This window comes from Lichenostomus cassidix, chromosome 10 (genome assembly GCF_008360975.1).
Source record: "Lichenostomus cassidix isolate B80296 chromosome 10, HeHo_3.0, whole genome shotgun sequence".
NCBI lineage: Eukaryota > Metazoa > Chordata > Aves > Passeriformes > Meliphagidae > Lichenostomus > Lichenostomus cassidix.
In genome coordinates, this window is record NC_139491.1 from 13,633,017 (window position 1) to 13,653,614 (window position 20,598).

The 20,598-nt window shown below is 41.2% G+C and overlaps 1 protein-coding gene across 4 annotated transcripts in view; it reads right to left on the reverse strand.

Moving 5' to 3' along the window:
* The window catches only part of ALDH1A2 (aldehyde dehydrogenase 1 family member A2), a 78,778-nt gene that overhangs the window by 43,009 nt on the left and 15,171 nt on the right, over positions 1-20,598 (reverse strand). For 2 of the 4 annotated variants that reach the window (XM_085070740.1, XM_085070741.1), the window contains exon 3: positions 13,874-13,988. In XM_085070740.1, coding sequence (XP_084926866.1) covers positions 13,874-13,876 — 3 coding nt within the window. In that variant the 5' untranslated portion in view covers positions 13,877-13,988. Of the gene's footprint in view, positions 1-11,172; positions 11,527-13,873; positions 13,989-17,701; positions 17,815-20,598 lie in introns of those variants that run through there. The other 2 variants (XM_085070743.1, XM_085070739.1) reach the window with 2 other exon arrangements.

Genomic DNA, 20,598 nt, shown 5'->3' on the forward strand with positions numbered 1-20,598 from the left:
GGAGTTCCAATACTGTCACCACTGTGCACTGATGGAATATTTCTCCTCCTAACAGAGAAGTACAGAGGAGAACAACACCACCAGCTCCAGCTTCATCTGAACTCATTATGCAGATCCTGCAGCAAGGAGGGCACTACCTCCCTGAAAATGCTCAGAGGAACAACAACAGAGATAACTTCTGATAAAGTGACACAGAAAGAGAGAAAAGAACACAAAGAAAGGGGTATTTTCATCTGTACCATGTGTGCATATGAGTACACAGAGAAGTGTGCAATTAATAACATACAGAAATGCAGACATGCATCCACAGATAAACACTGGCTCCAAAATTCATCTGTATCGCCATTTCCCAGAATATCACGTACAAAAATAGAGGCTTGATCTTCTTGTAGTCTGGCTGGTTTAGCAAGAGATCCTGCCTCTGACACTGACCTACTGTCTGAGTTAGTCATGGTTACACTCCCACAAATTTAAACTCCCCCATCTGTGAAGGAACCTTGTCACAGTTTTACAGTGAGGCTGAATCAATTAATGCCTTCTGAAAGATGTGATGGAGCAGAATATTAACACTTGCAGCTGAGTGATGCCAGCTAAACACATCTTTAGTAATGTAACAAATGGATTTAAAAATTACTATCAAACGGTTGGACCACCAAGACTCCTAGGCCATCATCAGCATAGCTATAGCACATTTAGGGTTGGTCTTATACCACAATTTCAAATGGATAGTGAAAAAGCAGAGCTTGATTCTCACCTCTCAGGAAAACAGCATCCAATATACATCACAAAAGAGAAGAGCCATTAAGTAGCTGTGGTAAAGAAAGTGTGATAAGGACAAAAAGAGGAAGACCAACAAAACGTCAAGCACTGATGGAAAAGGGAGTAAAGGCTTAGCCAGATGTCCTGAAAAACAACTGTGCTTGTTTCTCAAGGTCCATGCAGGCCATTCTGGTCCAGGACTGCTGCAACAGTATTTCACAACTGAAGCAACTGGAAAAAATAAAGTAAACCCTTGATTTGGAAGGTAGGTGGTAATTTCTTGCTAGGTTTTAACAACTCAAGAATAAACTTAAACCATTTCTGTTACAGCTGAAAAGAAACAAAAGCAAATGTAAAATGCATATGTTATGGTAAGCTTTGAAAATATCCAGTGGAATAAGGACAGTGCTTTTATGTCTGGGTGCAAAGAATGTTTAAAATATACTCCAAACATGTTTCAGACAACAAAATGAAGTGGTTCCTTAAAAAAAAAAAGAAATCTATGCATCCACCTGTCAGTTACATAAATGCCTTTTCAAATCAGTTTGACAATATAAAGAAGTATTAAACCCAGTTTAAAATTAAATTCTATTTAAAGGACATTTTACACTACCAGAGTGGTAAATAAAAGTGAGTTGCAGTGTCATGGGAAGTGCTTTTGTGATTGAGCCAAAAAGACTTTACAGGGTTTTTCAACTAAGTAGATCACAATTTTCATCTAGGTCATCTTCTAGTTGGGAAATAAAAGCACAAGGTGCCTATAAACCAGCCTAAGAAAGCTGAGTGTGAAAATGGGTGATCTGGACTGTATCAGGGAGAGGAAAAAACCCAGCATTTTTTGAGCATAAGGGGATGAGAATTATCAGAGGCATACCACACTTTTTACGTGTAAGCTGTGTAGGGAGGACAAGTCGGGCTGCAGAGGGGGGAGCAGCTCTGTGTGCAACGCGTTGCGTGGGCACTGCTTGGAGAGGAATAACACAAAATGCAGACCCACGGATATAGAAGCAGTGTAGATCAGGAAGGATAATAGCAGGAGTGAGGTACTGACTTCTAAATAAGAACAAGTGACATTGAAGTGGTACCAAAGAGGAAAAAGAGTACGAAGGCAGTAAGACTGGTGCCAAAATAACTCTGTATTAGTTCAGTGAGAGCTGTGCTGAAATAGTGTGTCGAGAACAGAGTTTTCTGTATCCTAATGTAAACAACATTTGACATAGTCCTGTCAAAGACTAAAAATTGTGTCTGAACCCCTGAGAAATGGTTACCATGTAAATAATTCCAGCTTCATTGCAGGAGAGAAATATATGAAGAATCCCTACTCTCTGGGATACTAAACTTCAAGAAGCAGATTTTTTTAAAAGAGGAAGTAACTTAGAAACTCCCTGCTTGAAGCTCGGAAATTAAAATCCATAGAATCAGCATGGAAGCTTAAGAATGTGAAAGAGTCAAAGAAGATTTGCATTCCCAAGGCTAAAAACGGGAAGTACAAGCAAGAAAATAAATGGGGTGGCAAAGAAGGAAGATATGAGAGGAAAAGTAGGCTGGAAAACACAAAGACTGCAAACACAAAAAAATAAAAATTGCTACTAAATGTACTAAATATTCTGAAAATAATCATCAAAAAGGTAACACAAAACAGCCCAAAGAAGTCTAACTCAAATAAATAAGCAGATACGTGCTGTGGGAGAGTCACTGGATTCTGCAAACAACTTGGCTGTGAAATGGAGACTGAAGATACTTCCAGAGGTGGCTGCTCATTTTGGGGAGATTTTAATTTTGGCTATCCCAAAGTAGATTATATTTCTGGTCAAAAATTAGAAAAGCAGAGCCACTACCTGGAAAGAAAATGACAGGCAAAATACTTGTTCTGGGGAATCATCTTTACTAAAAATCTAATACCAGCAGTATACCAAAGATCATTTAAGGGCTGTCTCCAGGACAGGCCCAGTGCTGCACTCCCAACTGTCCTGCAAGGAGTTGAAATAAAGTTCCTGAAATAAAAAGAAATCCTGAATGCTAATGCATTTCATTTCTTCTGGATTTCAAAAGCTAAGGCATCAGGAATTGCATAAAAGCCACTTATAGTATACCAGGGTGGGGGTGATGAGGAGGATGATGATGATGATGATGTATTAAGTGGTGCTTTTCCCACTGATGCATGAGAAAACAATGCCACAGCACAGACCCGGAAGGATCTTCCAGTTGGAGAGATCTGTTTCAGATGAAATGTACATCTGAGTTTCTAACCAGTTCTAGTCACTTGGGGCCAAGTTTAAGGCATGCTGACCTATTCACAAGAGGATAAGATCAGCCTTTATAAGACAGTCTAAAAATACCTGTATTTACCCAAAATGGTAAATAGCTCTGCTTTGGAAAGAAATCAGTCTCACTTTAGAGAAGAGACCTTACCTGTGCAAATACATGTGTTTGGAATTTCTGTAGGGAGAAGCAATTTCTGATAGTTTCCAAGTAAAACCCGAGGGATTTAGTGTAATCATTGTCACAGGACCAGAGCATGGTGAGAGGACAGTGTCCCCCTGGCATCCTCCTTCCCCATTCAGCAAAGGGGCTGCAGCCTGTTTTTCCATGTAACACTTCTGGTATCTCTGTGACTTTCCAAATAAATTTTTTTGTAACCCACTCCTTTTAAATCAGGGCATACTATAAATCCACATGGAAATAAGCAAACATATCCTTTCTGTAACCACACCACCTGCTGTGTGCCCCTCACATCTGTCCCACATCCCCTTATATTTTGAGTTCAATTTAAAGTCTTCATTACCTACAAATCCCTCACTGATTAGGCTCTATATACTCTAGTGGTCAGTGGGGTCCTCGTGTTTTAGCCTCCAGCTGAGACCAATTGAGATTGAGATGACCTTAAACATTTTCATTTGGGTCACAGAATTTGATGTGGATGGCTCTCTGCAGTATTTTCCCACTTCAGTCCAACAAAGTTGCAATGTATTATGTTTCAAGTCATAGATAAAAATATAGTTCCCTAAGCTCTCTGTGAAAGGCACTGAGTCCAAGTAATCAAGGATTAGGTCCTTTTTTTTCTTTTGTCATTTGGGAGACTATTGCAGCATTGCTATTACAGCAAAACTTTGATGTGGCTTCACAGATCACTCCTTTAGTAATGAAGAGCTCCTAAAACTTAGTTCTCTGTGTAACTTAGCACTGATGTGTTGCATTCATGTCACAAATGTAGACTGCTATTTCCAGAAAAGACTGATGAATAGAAATACAGTTTTGGACAAATTCTGAAATAGGGAACTTGTGTTTTGGAGAAAACCAGATAGGTATTTGCAGTTTGAACAGGAATTAACTTGAGAAAACACAACAATAATGAATGATTGAGCCCTTGGATGGCAATCAATTTTTAGACTTCATCTTTCTCTGCATAATACTTAGTAGTAAATCTTCACATAGCTATCCATGCACTTACTGTGCTTTAAGTAGGGATGCCAGCCCTTGTCTGAGGATTCCTTACTAGAGAACTGCATAGAACTGCAACTTCCTGAAGGTTTTTTAAACCTCTACATATCTGTGCTTATATTACTTTTACATAGCTTCCTTATGATCTTTGCTTAAATGCATTTTTTGTCTGTCATTTCTTTCAGCTGAACTAGATTTGATATATTGATTACTTGTTGCAGGGAATGAGTTCTACTCCTAAAAGACCCCAAACAGATAAAAAGCTGTGGGTTTTTTTTAGAATTAGGGAGAATTAAATAGAGAAATGTTACAGTCCAGCCTTACAAAAGATAGCTACAAAACTGTAAAATAAGAAATATTACTTTATGCAAGACCTGACAAAGAATTTATGATATGGACCACTGAACTCATCTTTTGTCATTTATCTCCGTAAATGTGTGATATTTCTTGGAAGATAGTTAGTCAAATGAGGAGCCGAGATGAATCAGTGGATATAATTTATTTAGACTTTAAAAAGGCTTTTGATGATAAAGTCCTTAGCAAGAGGCTATTAAGGAAAGTTACTAACCATATGGTGAAAGATAAAGTCCTGCCATGGATTAAAAAGTGGTTAAGAGATAAGATAAAAAGACTGGAAATAAATGGATAATTCTCCCTGGAAAGAGGTTAATAGCAAGGTGCCCCTTCATTACTGTGACTGGCAATCGATACCTTGGCTCACCTGCCTTTGCAGATCATTAATAGTAAGGTACAGAGTTTGTAGATAAAAATGTTCAGGCTAATCAGAGGATCGTAGAAAATACAACTGGGGCTGAAGTTAAATGACATTTGGGCAACTCAAGGGAGATGAAATTTGCCAAAGGCAGGAAATACAAAACGAGGCCTCTTGGAAGGAAGGGTTCAGACAACTTCTAGATGCTGATCTGTTCCCACTGATTTGCAATGTCTGTGAGCAGCTCACTGAAGGGAACTGTTTGTGTGCACTGTAAAGAAAGGAAAACAACTGGATCCAGTGGTTCCATAGGATGATCCCCCCAGGGAGTTTATGGCAGTGAATAACTTCATACTGGCAGAGCCCATTAAGATCTGCCAGGAACAATTTTACATGTACAAGGGAGATGGACAAGCTGCATCAAGAACTTTTGGACTATGGGAATTATCAGAAAATGCAGATATACAAGATAGAAACGTAATATGGAAATGCAACAAAACTGGTGAACTCCTGTGGGAAATGTTTCTGAAGGACAAAATGAAATGAAGAATTAATGAGGGTTTTTTTGTTTGGTTGTTTGGGTTTTTTTGGTTCTTTTTTTGGTCAGAATGAAAGAGTGGGAGTGTGAGAGGGTGTGTGTTAATCCTTGCTCTGTCCAACATCATGAGTATTCTTGGAGCAAAGACCTGAATCCTACTTTTCCTTCATGAGTCCTGCTTACTGGGCTACCAAGTTGATGTCTCTGAGACCTCATGAATACTTAGAAGTGAATCATCCAACAGCAGATAATGTGAAACTCTTTGCAAAGACAGCCAAAGTTGGCAAAATTTGGACTTATTCCCCATCAGAAATTAGGGATCCATATTCAAGTTTCTGTTCTGTTTGCTTCAGAGCACGGGTATAAATTTGTCTGCCTTTCAACTCAGGCAAGTGCTCTGATTATTGCCAGCCTTCTGGTTTTGGTATGCAAATAAATACATGGATCTTTTGTATTTAAATACTTGAAATATTAAATATTTTTTGCAATGAGAAAAGCTCTGATTGCATAGCTCTTATCCTTCAGTGCATCATCTAACCTTATCAACTAGGCAGAGCCAGCAATATATTATTGTAAAGCTTGGTGCATTAAACCAGGGTGCATTTTCCCTAAAGATCCAGCCTTTCTCTGCAGATTCAGCACAGTAAGAGGTCACTGCTACCATAGTTACCCCTCAGTAACACAGCAGCCTGCACTAGTTCTCTAGATGGGGCCAGTTCAGCCCGCTGGTTTCTGTGTTTTTAGGCTCATGGCTGTAGTGACTGCACCGGAATAAGTAAAGGCAGGGACTGGATACATGTAAGGCTATGGTTGTTTCTTGTTCCCTCATGCAAAACTTCAGTAAACTGGGTTTGTGCCGAAGACTGTGAAGGTTTGGGAGGAAAGAATAATCCCATATTCACGTTGCTAATTGGAAAGGAGCCCATAAACCCTTTTCAATCACTATCTGTGTTGATGGATTTTAATACTAAACAGAAGGTATAAATACACTCGAAGAGAATTCAAACTGCAGATTTAAACAACAGTAAATCTGCATACATTATATACACTAAAACATCATATGTGATGACACAGAGCGGCATCCCTAGTGTCAGCATCAGATGCTGAAGGGTTCCACAAAGGGGAAAAGCAGCTGTTCTATTTGTCTACTCTTCATGCAAACATCTCTAATATTCTGTGCCCCATCTTTTGTAACAGGACTATGCTCACCTAGATGACCCAAAAGCCAAGCTGTTTTTTCAGGCATCACTCAGTGGATCTGACTTCAAAAGGCACTAAAGTAGTTCATTCAGGGAAAGACAGATGGGAAAGTGCATGTATTCATCACTTACCGGAGTTTTGCCAAAGCGTATCTTCTGTTCAAAAAATAACTAATATTTTATTTGCATATTAATCTAAATAAAATAGATTTCCTGCCTCCTATCGTAATGACAGTCCAGAATTTTATCTGGAGGACATGTGCTGGAAATTTTAATGCAAAGGGTAATGCCAAGGAAGCGCAATGGGAATGAAAATACTGAAACCTAGCAATAAAATACTTCAAACCCAGATGCTTATCCTATGATAATTTGAGATGTATTCATTAGCTTTTGTCTACCTCAAAGGAGTTTCCTACACTTCACACAAACCCCTGTATACAGCTTTCTGTTGCCATGCTGGGTAGTTTACCTGGTCTGTGTGTAGGAACTGGACAGATTTTAGCCTGTGGCGTAAGGGTAGAGGCAAACTCTAATACAGGACAAAGAAAATATGGTTGTCAGCTAAGTCACAGGCTTTTAATACAGAAATGTTTCATGTACCTCCTCACTGCCACTGCACTGTAACTTCATCCCTTTAGGGTACCTCTTTATAAAAAGCTCTCAAAACCACAATTCTTCAGCTTTTCCTTATGCTAAAGTTGTTCAGCTCTTGCTCAGACTTAAATCAGTTGGCAAGCAAGAAACAAAATTTAAAACATCCATCTGGATTAGTGTGCCCAACACGATGCAAACTGAGAATATTTATTCACTCAGCTACCTGACAAAGTGACAGAGGTGGGACAGGACAGAGCCCTAGGGTCCTCATTCTATACCAAGCTGTCCTTTGAAGAGTCAACACGACTTACTAAAACCACAAAGAAAATACTTTGTAAAGTAGATGCAATTATACCATAACAAAGGAAGGACAGCCACATCCTACAGAAACACCTTTAGCCCCTCAAATGGAGACAGCAGGAGGGAAATGCTGCAAAGGGCTCAATATACTGGGCTGATTCCATGTCTACTGTCAGATACTTTAGAGACAGTCTCAGGAGGGAAAATGGAGTTTTGTAAAAGCACGAAAGAGAGAGGCATCAGTATAACAGTGCAAACCCTCTGACCACCCTCAGAAGCTGTCAGGTTCTCTGGGCTGTGCTTCCTACACTAAACATGCTAATGACATGTCCTTAGCAGACATCATGCTACTGCTTCTCTCACACATCTGATATTTCTGGAGCAGCCCATTCTGGGAGAGTTTCTGGCACAAAGTTCACTTTTGTAGAAGTGTGACTTGCTCCCAGGGGGAGGGCTGGACCCCCTTCCTACCTACGTGCCCCCTTACATATGGAACATAGCACTGCCAGCACGCTCCTGACAAGCCTGTGGAGGGCTTGCTGTTCCACGGGGCTGTAGAGCAACCTAATTCCATGCAATATTCCAAGATGCCCTATTCTGCAGATGCAATCCTTCCCCAAACATTAGTATCAAAAAGTAAAGAGTTAAGGAGTCATCACAGTGAAAAGAGAGATAATCCTGAATACAGCAGTTCTAGTACTTGCCAGCCACACAAAAAAACTTAACCCTGTGTGCTTGAATACTCACCTGCATGTCTGGTTCACATCCTGCTCACCAGTTCTTATTACACACATCTACAACACTTTCTTTTTCACAGACTGTGCCAAAGTATTAAAAAACTGGGAAAAATATTTCTAATGACTGTTTTTTTAAAGCAGCATAGGCTGACTTCCAATACTGAAGTCCCAACAGCTACTGCTGCACATCTTACATAAAACCATGGCATTGGGTAATTTTCATCACTAAATCATATTTTTTCTCACCTATCCAAACCTACATAGCCTCTGGGTGCTCTGTCAGGTGTATGGATCGCAAGGACTTCACACAGAGTTTTCTGCTCATTTCAACAAACTTACCAGCGTAATATTTCACAAGTTTCAATAACTCTGCTAAATAATCGAATAAATGAGAATTACACAGGTGATACTTGTTTCATCTATGCAGTTGGAAGGAACTTTCACAGCAACCCCAAGGGTAATGCAGTTATTAAAAGATTAATGAATAATTTTCTTTTTTCCGGTACAAATTACAAAGCTTTAACAAAATTCACTTAGGGAATCCTGGAATTTTAACATGTTCTACCCTAAAGAGCCTGCCTATTTACCAACTTTAGAATTACAGAAATAGAATTTAATTGGCAAAATAGATTTAGAATTTTTTCACTAAGTTTAAATGTTCATAGATATCTCTGGTTTTCACAAAGAATTAACTCCCAAATGGTTATGTTTTTACATTCATAGACAGCTGTAATAAAGAGTTCAAGAATTCTGTGTCCTGGTTGTGTATTTAAAATTCCCAGCTAACAAGCAGGAGAGAGACTGCTAGGAATGCTTACAGATGTCTGATTTTACAAGGTCTGGGGTTGTTGTTTTCTTTTTTTCCTTGCCAAAGTGCTTTAGTCTAATGTTATTTATTGTTTATGGAAGTTGTTTGTCATTTAGGACATGAAGTGACCACTCCCCCTAAAAGAAAGAATCAAGTTACAATCCATTATTTCATTTTTGATTGTTTTTCTTTGTAATAGGTGGGAAAGTGGATCCTGGATAAAAGTCCTGCCCAAGACAAAACTCCAAGCTGAAGACTCCAATTATCTATAAATCACTTGAATTTCCTGCAGAGAAAGAGAAAAAGGAGGAAAGAACGAGACAGACAGAAAAACAGAGACAGAGGATATGCCAAGTGAAACATTTGATACCTGTCCTAAACCAAATTTTTCTCAAAAGCAACCAGGAGTTACCTGATACCTCAAACTCAAGCTTAGAAGAAACACATTGCCATTGTTTTTTACTTAATATTGAAATTAAATAACTTTCTTTTAATTGTTCTATTCATGTAAAATGTGTAACATTGTGGATCGGGGATGATGGCACTGGGTATTGATTTATTAAAGGTCACTATACATTCTCACAGAAAGAAAGCTATGATTGCTGATGACTGCTGTATTTTTCAAAGATTTTTAGAACCAATTCTCCAGTTTCAGACCAGAGAAATGCAAGTATACTTATGATGCAAACTGGCTGTGATACTACTCTCAAGTATTTCCCACCAAACTCTCCTGAAGCACAGTTCACACTGAAACCAGCAATGAACAAAATTCATGCCAAATACTATTTGCGCAGTATGATTGCTCCCGAGGTGTAGCACTACACAGCATCCAATAACTGCATTCCTTACTTATTTCAACTATTTTAAAAGAAATTATGAGCAAGAAAACATATGCATTTTTAAATTTGCATATTGCAGTTTGCATTAAAATGTAAGGAAATTTAAAATAGTTGACTTTCCTCTGAAACATTCTTCTAGAACATGGAATTGCTGTAACAAATTAGAAGACAAATTAGTTTTGGCACTCACTAAAAAAAAAAAAGAGAAAAGATGAAAAGCTTTTAAAGTGATGATATGGAGGAAAAAATTACACTACATCGGCCAAAATGAGTCTCCTATCAGCTTTAAACCTCCTGAAGTTGTATTTCCAGTAGATAAAAATGTTATCACCTTTTTCCAGTGCTGATGTGCTTATTTTCCTATTAAGTTACTTGGCAATTAGAAACAAAGTCTGACACATTGTAATTTGTTTATACAATAGATTTGAAACCTCTCCAACAGAAATTTAAACATTCTTTAAAGATACTAAAGATGCAAAGATGAAAAATATATAAACGAATTTAAAAATTCAAAATGCATTTACAAATAAAAAATTGTTCTTAAAGCACATTTTAATTGACAAAACCAATTTAGCCTCGTAAGACACCACAGAAAACCAGCAGATTATTCTACACCGACCCAAAGGGTTTGTTCTTAACCCTCTCTTTATGAAAATTAGTCTTAAAGCTTAGTAGGAAAAACATGCCCTCTCGCAATATTGTTCAAGGGTGTATTCAAGAGTCACGGAAGTTAGTAGAGACCTGCTCCAGTGCTGTAACAACCTGGTAGTATTAAGAGTCCTCCAGGAATTGTAAAAGAGTCCCTTGGGCACACGGGGTAATTCAAGAAAGAAAACATTTTTATTTTCTGATTGAGATACACAGGTATGTATAGTAATGTCCTCTGAAGCACATCAAAAGCAACCAAAACATATTCAAGAACTACTGATTTTGAGCTGAAAATAAACCCCAACAGCTCTGCAGAAAACAGTACAGTTAAAGAGAAGTGGCAAAGCCAGTCCCAGCAGATATAATTTGCTTTTCTATTATCCTGTGTTTTTTCAGATGATTACAGGGCTAAAAATCTGTTTCTTTTATTACAGATTCAAGGCAGTCTTTTAGCAGTCTGTTGTTATGGTTTTGTTTTTTTTTTTTTATCTCTACACTCAGGTTGGGTAGGGCAGAATGAAACTGATTTTAAGCAAAATCCCTCCTTTGGAGAGAAAACCATTAATTTCTCTGCCAGAACAAACGAACACAACTTACCTTGGTGTATTTGATTTCAAGGTTGAGAGTGGGAGAAGGCAGCAGATGCAGAGATGCCATCAGAGCTGCAGGATCTGCCTTCACCTCCCCGGGCATCTCAATTTTACTGGAAGTCATAGTCTTGGGGGGGTTTTATAATACCACCGAGCCCCCCGCTCTGCCCTGATGCTGTGTTGTGTTTTGGGTTGCTCCCCCCCCTCCAAAGCCCAGCGCTGAAGATGTTGCTCTCCTCCTCTGTATATAGGCAGGTGTCAAGCCGGGTCTCTTCTTATTGGACATGGGGGCAGAGGCAGGGGGGCAGGTCCATCCTACCTAGGGCGAGAGCGGCACAGCCCCGCTCACTGCGGCGCAGCCTCCCCGTTCCCCCCACGGCCCCGCACCCCGTCCCGTCCCATCCCATCCCGGGCATTCCCGTCACCCCGCGGCAGCACGGAGCCCCCGGGCGCGGGTCGCTGCCTGCTGCCCGAGGAGCGACACCGGGGAACGGCGGCGGGGAGCGGGGTCACCGGCACCGTCGTGTTCCCCCTCGGCTCCCCGGGGCCGGGAGGGGGCCGGCGGGGAGGCGCCGCGGCCGGGAGAGGCCAGTCCCGGTTCCAGCCCCGCCCGGGGCACCCCGCGGGGAGACACAGGCTGGGGAGCCCGGCTGCGGCGGGGGTAGCGGCGTACGGGGAGAGACCGGGCTGCACTGGGGACGCCCTGTCGGGCCGGGGGTGGCCGGCGCACGGTGTCCCGCCGGCGGTGCTGCCTGGCAGCGCGGCCCTGGGTAGGCGGCTGCGCTCGGGCGCGGGCTCGACGGGACAGGGCGGGCGGCCCCTCGCGGGTCCCGGGCCGAGGCGCCGAGAGGGCTCGGACAGGGCGCAGCCTGAGCGGCAGCGTGTCCGTGTCCGTGCCCGCTCCCCGTCCGGCCACCGGCGCCCACTGCCGTCGCGGGCTGCCCGCCCTGCCCTACCAGCCGGGGGCTCCGCGCCTCACCTGCGCCCGCCCTGCCCTGCTCCCGCCCCCGGGGCGCTCCCCGAGCGTCCCGCCAGGTGTGCCCACAGCGCGGCCGCTGCCGCCCGGGACGGCCCGCTTTTCCTTTGGCGGCGGTGCCGCCGGAGCAGCCGCGCCCCGACCCTGGGCGCTGCCGCCCCGCCGTGCCCCGGTGCCGAGCGGCCCCGCGCGGGCCCCACCTGCCGCCGCCTCAGCGCCATCGCCGGCCGCCTGCTGCCCCCTGCCGGCCACGGCCTCAGCGCGGTCTGCTCCGCACAGCGCGCCCGGGGGAGCAGCGCCTCACGGCCGGGGCAGGCCGCGGCCGCTCGCTCTCAGCTCCAAAGCTCTTTGCAAAAGGAAGAGGCTTAAGGGCAGGATAATTTGTTCAAGCAACAGCCACTGATACCAGCTGTTATGTTTTTGGGGGGCCCTCTTAAGCGGGAGGCCACGTCCCGCGAGAGAAGCGGCTGGGCAATGCCGCACAGCAGTACTGGGTTACTGGGAAGGCAGTGGCCAAATGGAGGCACATCTCCAACTCAGCATCCCAAACCCTGCCAAGGCAGCAAGCAGAGCGTGTGCTGGGTACACCTGGCCTGCCTTGCTGCATGCAACAGCACCTGCTACCTTGACTGAGCTGACAGGCATCAGAAGTTTTTGTCAAAGCCCTACACTCTCCCTGGTCAAACCTTCTAGGCAGAAAACATAGAAAGCCCAGGCCATTTTCAGTACTTGAGGCAAAATCAGTGAAGTTGTGCTTACTGATGCAAACACTCCCAACATTTTGAACCCGATCAGATGTCATGTTTTGAAGTTATCACATACCAGATAGATGAACAGAGAAATGACACCAAAGATACAGCTGTCTAAAGCTGGCAAAACAAAGCAACAAGAAAAACACCACATGACCTTTTCATTGACACAGTCAAGAATAAACAATGAGATCTGTCCATGATATGATTTTGTTACAATATTTGTTTGTTGATTCCCTTTATATTCCTCACTCCATGTTTGACAAGTTTGCAGACAAGTGAAAAGATTGTCCCAGCGTTCTTTTAGTGTTTGTAGAGGAGCATGGGACAAAGGTTTCTTCTGCACAGACAGGCAGCACAAGGTGCAGCGTGCCAGTTAAGTAATTTCAGGGTTAACATGCATATTTCTGTAAATTTCCATCTCACTAATGAAGGAGACTGCAGATTTTGCTTTCTCTCATTTTTAGTCTTTTTTTTTTTTTGACCTGACAGAGGAAATGGATTCATAATACTCTGCTGTAATGTGACATGCAGAGCTGTCAAACTGTGACACTTGGGATGAGTGAGACATTTAAACGTCAGAAATTCAATTTTTAATGGCACACTGGCAACACAGACCTAACACTTCATCACAAGGATGACACCTTCTAAAAGCCATTTTAAAATAAATCAGAGTGGGGATGTGCTCCTTTGAAAAAAAGAATGCATTTAAACAAGTTTCAGGAATGAGGAAACTGTATGACAGTTTCATTATTAAATCAATAAAATTCAGGAGATTTTGGTGAGAAGGGATTCCAGTACATGTGGAGATGCAGCTCAAACCCACATAATCTGGAGCTGCTTAAATGACCTTCATCAACTACATGTTGTACAAACCACATTCCTCTTACACCTAAAAAACAATTCTGTTTGCAAAAGCCCTTGGAGACCTTTAGACCAACAGCTTGCTGGCATTGCCAGATGGAGAATGGCACTGCACTTACCATTCCGCAGGTCTGGTCTGCAGTGTCCCTCAGAGGGCCCCCCAGAAGACATGGCACTTGTGTCCTGTTGCTCTCCCACACAACGAGGGACCAACTGGAGTTCCTCTTCCATCACCTGGGAAGACACCAATGCCTCAGCTCTTGGTGCCCAGGCCAAGGTGAGCTCCCACCAAGGACAAGGGCTGCTCTGCCAAGCAGAGTGAGGAATTAAGGCTCTAGGGATGCTGGGGACACTGACGGACCCAGCCTGAAGAGCTGATTCCAGGGTTCAGCACCACGCTGGGTACTTTATGACAGCAAATCAAGTCTTGGCTTCAAATCATGCAAGTAAATGTTTAGTATTTAATTAATTTAATTGGAAGGGATTGCCTTGGCTATTATGACAATAACTCAGTAAAAACAATGAATACAGAAGGAAACAAATTAAATTGTGAGAGAAAAAGTGAGTCCAAAAAAAGAAAATAAAGAACAGAAACAATACTCCAGGTTCAGCCCAGCAGTCCCTAAACACCTCCATAGAGCAGAGAAACCACTTACTGCAGTGCTGTAGTTTCTGGTTTGTTTTGGGGTTTTTTTGTCAATTTGCAAAACTAAATCAACTGTCAATTAAGTCAGACTGGCTTATCTTCTCTCACATGAATAGGTTTTAATTGAACTTCTACTTAGACAGTAAATCAGGAAACAAATATGTTCTGTTTCAGATTGCAATGACAAAGTCTTCACACTTTGTGATGAAATGGTTGTCAATAAAATGAAGAACAACCAAGTGACTTGCTTCAGTGTTAGAACTTAGACTGCTATACAGCCAACATCAAAATCATTCCTGGAGGTTGGTTTGTTTTTTTTTTTAATATTTTGAGCAACCTGAATGTACAATATGAAGATATACCTTTGTTACACATAGAAGCCCCAGTTTCTCCACCGACCCCCAGCAGCTGGTGTTATTTATAGATAAGGATATAGACCTGGCTTATACAAACACCATCTGCTGGGAATAGGACCTGTGGTAGCCAGACAGGGTGCAAAGGACAAAGTTGCAATGTTAAAGGCAATACAAATGTAATTAAGGCATTCCTGGGTTTCTCAGACAGAGTAACTGGTATTTTTCTGCTCCACACTACTGTGTACCTGTTGTCTAAAGGGAGTCATAAAACCAGAGGATGGGGTAAAACTCTTTGTATCTCAAAAAGCTCTCTTGGGCAGATTAGCTGTGCCAAAGCCCACAGGGATACACCACTGAAATGGGCATGGGATGCAGCAACTCCAACAAGACTCCAAGCAAGAGCTCTTCGTTCTCACTACTTCTAGTCCAGGAATATTTCTTATGCTCCTGAGTGAGCTCCAGACTCTAAGCACTGTCACACACAGGAAGGAACTGAGTCACATCACTCTATCAGACACTTCCAGTGATTCCTTTAAAGATCAACTGCAAAATCTACCCCAAAATTATTTCAATATGACCTATAAGTTCCTTTATATATAACTTTTTCTCTCAGCTGTTCCATTACCATTTAGCAAGGATATTCCTGGTTCCTCATACAAATTCAGTATTGATTGAGAGATCCCACTCCTCTGTACCCTTTGCCTCCTGCTTCAGTAAATGTCTATTCCTATTTCTTGTGTGCTTTATAAATTACTTTTAGAAGAAAAATCGAGATCAAATAAAAACTTCCCCTAAGTTATTTTTCAGCTCAGACTTCCACTTACGAAATCTGAACTTCATTTTCTGATATATACATTAATGCTTCAACCTCAGGTGTTCTATTTTAATTGCCTGCTATTTTCATTACTGACCATGAGGGCAGCAAATGCTCTTCAGGAGATACTTGTATTTTAATTTATCTGCACACATAAATCACACATTATAGCACTTTTTTCCTCTAGGTTAATTGAATCAATTCTCTAAATGTCTCTATGCCTGACCATTGAAAGAGGTTCACTGTTTGAAATCTCTTTAAGAATTATGGCCCTTGAGCTGTGTGCAGGATGGTGGCAGCCCTTGCATCAGACAAAGCTATTTTATGCATTTAAAAAAAAGGTACTGTTATACACCTAGGCAATATGATCTGTGAAGCAACACCCACAATACTGTGAGGAACTTCTAAATTAAAATTTAAGAATTTTTTCAAGTATCTCAGGGAATTGATTGTTTTAATATTATAAATACTCTTCATAATTGTTTGAGTCTGGATATATCTTAAGTTCTAAATCAACAGAATAAAATCTACTTTTACTGTCCTTATTCCTACATTACCTTTACCATTAAAAAAATGCTGATATCAAGAACAACCATTTTATTACTGAAAATTCACAAATGGCTAATGAAGAAAAATTGATTCAACATTGTTTTCTACTAAAAATTATTCAAATGGATAATTTTTAGAAAAATTAGTCAAACAGATCAGGTTTCCTATCTGTGATATTGGCCATTTTATATCCACTAGAACTGTTAATTGCTGGCAAATTAACAATTGGTAAATTTACAAAATTTGCAAAAGGAAGAGGCCTAAAGGGCAGAATAATTTGTTCAAGCAACAGGGATCCTGAAACAGTTGGTAAATTTACCAGTTTTTGGTAAATTTATGGTAAATTTAGTCCAAAGCTGAAATGCAAATTTAAGGATTTAAGCAGGCTACAAATAATTCAGTGAGAGTGATAAAGAGAAAATGCTTGAAAAAGCTCAATGTTTGACTCACTTTATAACTGGGTCAGTTTCAAAAATTAGCATTCTAGTTTAAGCCAGCAGCTGAAATGTCACCTGTCCCTCACTGGACAGAGTGACCTCAGGAGTGCTGTGAAGAGCTTGTGCTGATAACTGTGAACTCATAGGGAACTCTTGGGTGTAGGGATTTTATTCTGAATTTAAATATATAAAAAAACTTTCTATTTTGAATTTCTCTTCAGTGTACCTGTTGGAATTTATTATTTGTAAAACACATCAAGCCTCAAATGGATTGACCTTCTGCTAATGTATATCACCTAATGAATGGATGCAATTAACTAATTCATATTGGAATATTGCACTTTCCAGCTCACATTCATCATCACTAAATGTGTGATCTAGTTTGCAAGTTTAAATTTTTTATTATTACCCTTTAAACTAAAGAAATAAGTCTTGTATTTAATTACCTGAACTTACATATTCAATTAATAGCTTCATTACCTTAATGAACATAGATACTGTGCAGAAGTAACAAAAGATCGCTGCTGGGTCTGCTCCCAAGTACACCCTATAAAGGGTCAGCTATGAACCTCAGAATACCTTTTTTTAAAAAATTAAAAATTCTTGATTGTAGAATTTCAAAGGAATTGGGCCTGGCAATCTAATATTCTTATACAGGAGCCTGAGATAAATTTCTCATCTATGTTCTAAATATTTTACACATAAAAGGAATCCCAGAAGCAAAACTTGTTTCTGGAAAGACAGAGGATTTAAACAATCAAATGTGAATAATTCTTAATGAAAGGGAATTAAAAGAATGAAGAACAGGCAGACTGGCAACTCACCTACTAAAGGATGAGGGATGAGGGGAACATGGAGGCGGAAGAAACCAATGCTCTTGTTGTGGGAGAGAGGGGACAAAGCACCAGGAACAGCAACTCTTACAGAATATTATTCTCCAACAGTGGGTCAGATTGTGGCTGGATGGCATCCTTTAAGGGCCAAGTGGAGTGGGAGGCAGATGAAAGTAGGTGGCTTGATGAGTTTGTCACTTTCCCAATGGGAATTAGGTTTTAGAACCATGAATCCACTGTCCTGGTTAGCTCCATCTATAGGCCAAACATGCAACTTTGCTTTTGTGTATCTGGAGTCAAATCTGTCATTACCTTTGGCTTTCATGTTACATTCCTTTTGTCAGTTAGGTAGGCTCAGATCTCCTCCTCTTCATAACCGTACAAGTATCCTTAATAAGTCTCAGGGTTGCTATAGGAAACCTGTGCCCTGTAGAAAGATGAAAGGTTTTGATAATGTATCCCATTCAAGTTAAGAAAACACAAGGTTTAGATAGATCCCTGCAAAGTCCACTGAGTATACGTTGAGATTTTCTTCATGCTGCATTAATATATTTACGAAAATGTCTTTTGTTTTTAATAGCAAAGCTATTTGAGAGAAGGGACTATGCAGAAAGAAAGAGCAGGGAATTGGGCTAAAACAAAGCATTTGTCTGTACTAAATTGATCTATGCTATAAAATAAAAATTCTTCTTATACTGAAACGTTCTTTTTCTGGATGCATTCAGGAAGTAAGACTTGCCCATACCATAATCTAGCAGATCAGCTTCTCCTAGAGCCATTCCCAGCACACTGAGAAGGCAGCACAGCATAGTGCAGCTGATAACAGTGCTGCACGTGATCATCAGCCCAGCATTGCCGTGACACCTTGCCATGTGCCAGCAGTGACAGCCCTGTCACGGGGCCCTCTGCACTGGAATGTTATCTGTGCCCCTGTGTGCCGGCACGCCTGTCCAGAGATTAAACTGGCTCAGGCAGGACCCGTGTTACACACAGACGTGGCTGTACAACAAGCTTTAAAATTTACTGTCATCAGTTACACAACTATATATAACATATATATATAAATAAATGGAGTGACAGCAGTTATGCACTGAAGGCTAATGGTGTGCCCAGCCAGTCAAGAACAAAGCAAAATCTTGGCTCCTGCTTCAGAGAAAAGTCCAGTTTAGTTCTCCCTGAAATCAGTGTCAGGGAGATCAGGCCTTACAGATTATGGGCAAAAAGTTTAAAGCCCACATGGTGTGGGTTTGATCTCATATTCACAATTCAGACAGAAAGGTTTTATCTGGACACTGAGATCACAGAGAAGAAGGAACAAATTCTCAAGGGATCCCCTTGTGTGCCCTGCCTCTCCTTCAAGGTGGGCTTAGCTAAACCTGAGCTACACATTGCAAATATTTCCCATCTTGAGCACTTTTTCACCAGGGACTACAGCAGAGACAGAGGCGTGATCAGAAAATACAAGAACTAAAGAAATAGAGGGTTTATGTACTAAAAAACTTAGAATGCTGAACTACAGTGTGTTCAGATCTTCCTCACCTGAATTTTTTCTTTGACCCTAGCCAGAGGAACCAATCTGTAAAAAAGAGAATGTCCTTTGTGTACCATGCAGCAGTTTCTGTATGGAAATTGAGATATAAATTAGGGAAAAGCATTTGACCAGGGAGTTGAATTAGAGTAGAGGTACACATTCAGGGTTTGTCTAATTCAACTAAAATCAGCAGACTTTAAAATAATTTGGCCCGTATTATTACAATACAAAAAATATATGGTGTATTTACAGCCTTGGTCTCTCCAGCTGTGTTGGTTTAGGTTTTATTACATCAGTAATAACAATTTATGTGATACTCTGAATAATGTGCTATTAAAAATTCAGTACACTATATACTGTTACCCACGGGATTTAAACTGTGGGAGCTATGTGCATTATTCTCTACTTTACTATTTCTATAGGAGTGAAGATTACTATAAAAATGGTTAGGTTATATACATCATGTGAATTCCTGCTCTGCTTGAATCCAGGTGAGGAGAGGAAATAGTTCAGTCCAGACTGCCTTGGGGGTAAGGGTCCGAAGAGGCTTAGTCTTGCAATCTAAGGTTACACTGATCCCACATTCAAGCATGAAAATAGTATCAATGTGCTTTTTGATGTCTTCAAAGGATGCCAATAGATTTGTGAGGCATAACCTCAGTTAACAGAATCCATTTGATGCTTCTACAGAGCATCAGCTTTATCTATGTGTCCATTGATTTTACTTTTTACAGCAGTTCATGTCATTTTCCTGGCATTGAAGTCACACTGACAGTTTTGCAGTTCCCATGATCACCTTTGAAGGACTCTCTTGGAGCAGCAGCAGATCACTGGTACATTTCCTATGTTCTGTTTTGCTGACACTGGGATCAGGTTCAGCAGACAACAACCCACTGGCACTAGCACTTGAGAAGCTGAGCATTTTAATCCCTTGGTGGAAATAAGGCACAGCTCCAGCACTTAATTACTGGTTAATTTATCAATTTCTCATGAAGTTTCCTGATGACAACTTATTTTAGAACAGTTGCTCACAGTCAGCCCACCAAATGTCTGGGTCTTTAGCAATGCAAATAATTCTTTTAACTGTGGACTTCAACACTTTCAGCAAATTACTTTTATCTCACAGGCATCCCTGCATTGATTTTATGTGCTGGCAAAACTCAAATTAACACACACACACACACACACACACACATTAAAAAAAAAAATCAAATTGCTTATAGTTGAGACCAAAAAGGACTGGAACCTCACACAGAAGGAGACTAACTCCTTGGGAAGCACACTGCACCCTGCAGGTATCAAAACGTGCTTTTCCAAAGGCACAGGAAACAACACTTCCCTGAGAGCAGCTGCAGAATTCAATGCAAGTACCAGAACATGTTTTTTCAAACAAAACTTCCATGAGAGAGCAGCGGCAAAATTCAATGCAGGTTTTGGAACGTGCTTTTCCCCAAAGCACGAGGGACCAATTTCCCCAAGGCAATGGTCACAAAACTCACTGCAAGTATCAAACATGCTTTTCCAAGGCACGGGGCACAGATTTCCCCAAGGCTGCACAGAGAGGACTTGAACCCCTCCAGGGGACTTGAACCCCATGAAAGAGCACAGAGAGGACTTGAACCCCATGAAACAGCAGAGAGAGGATGTGAACCCCATGATACAGCACAGAGAGGACTCA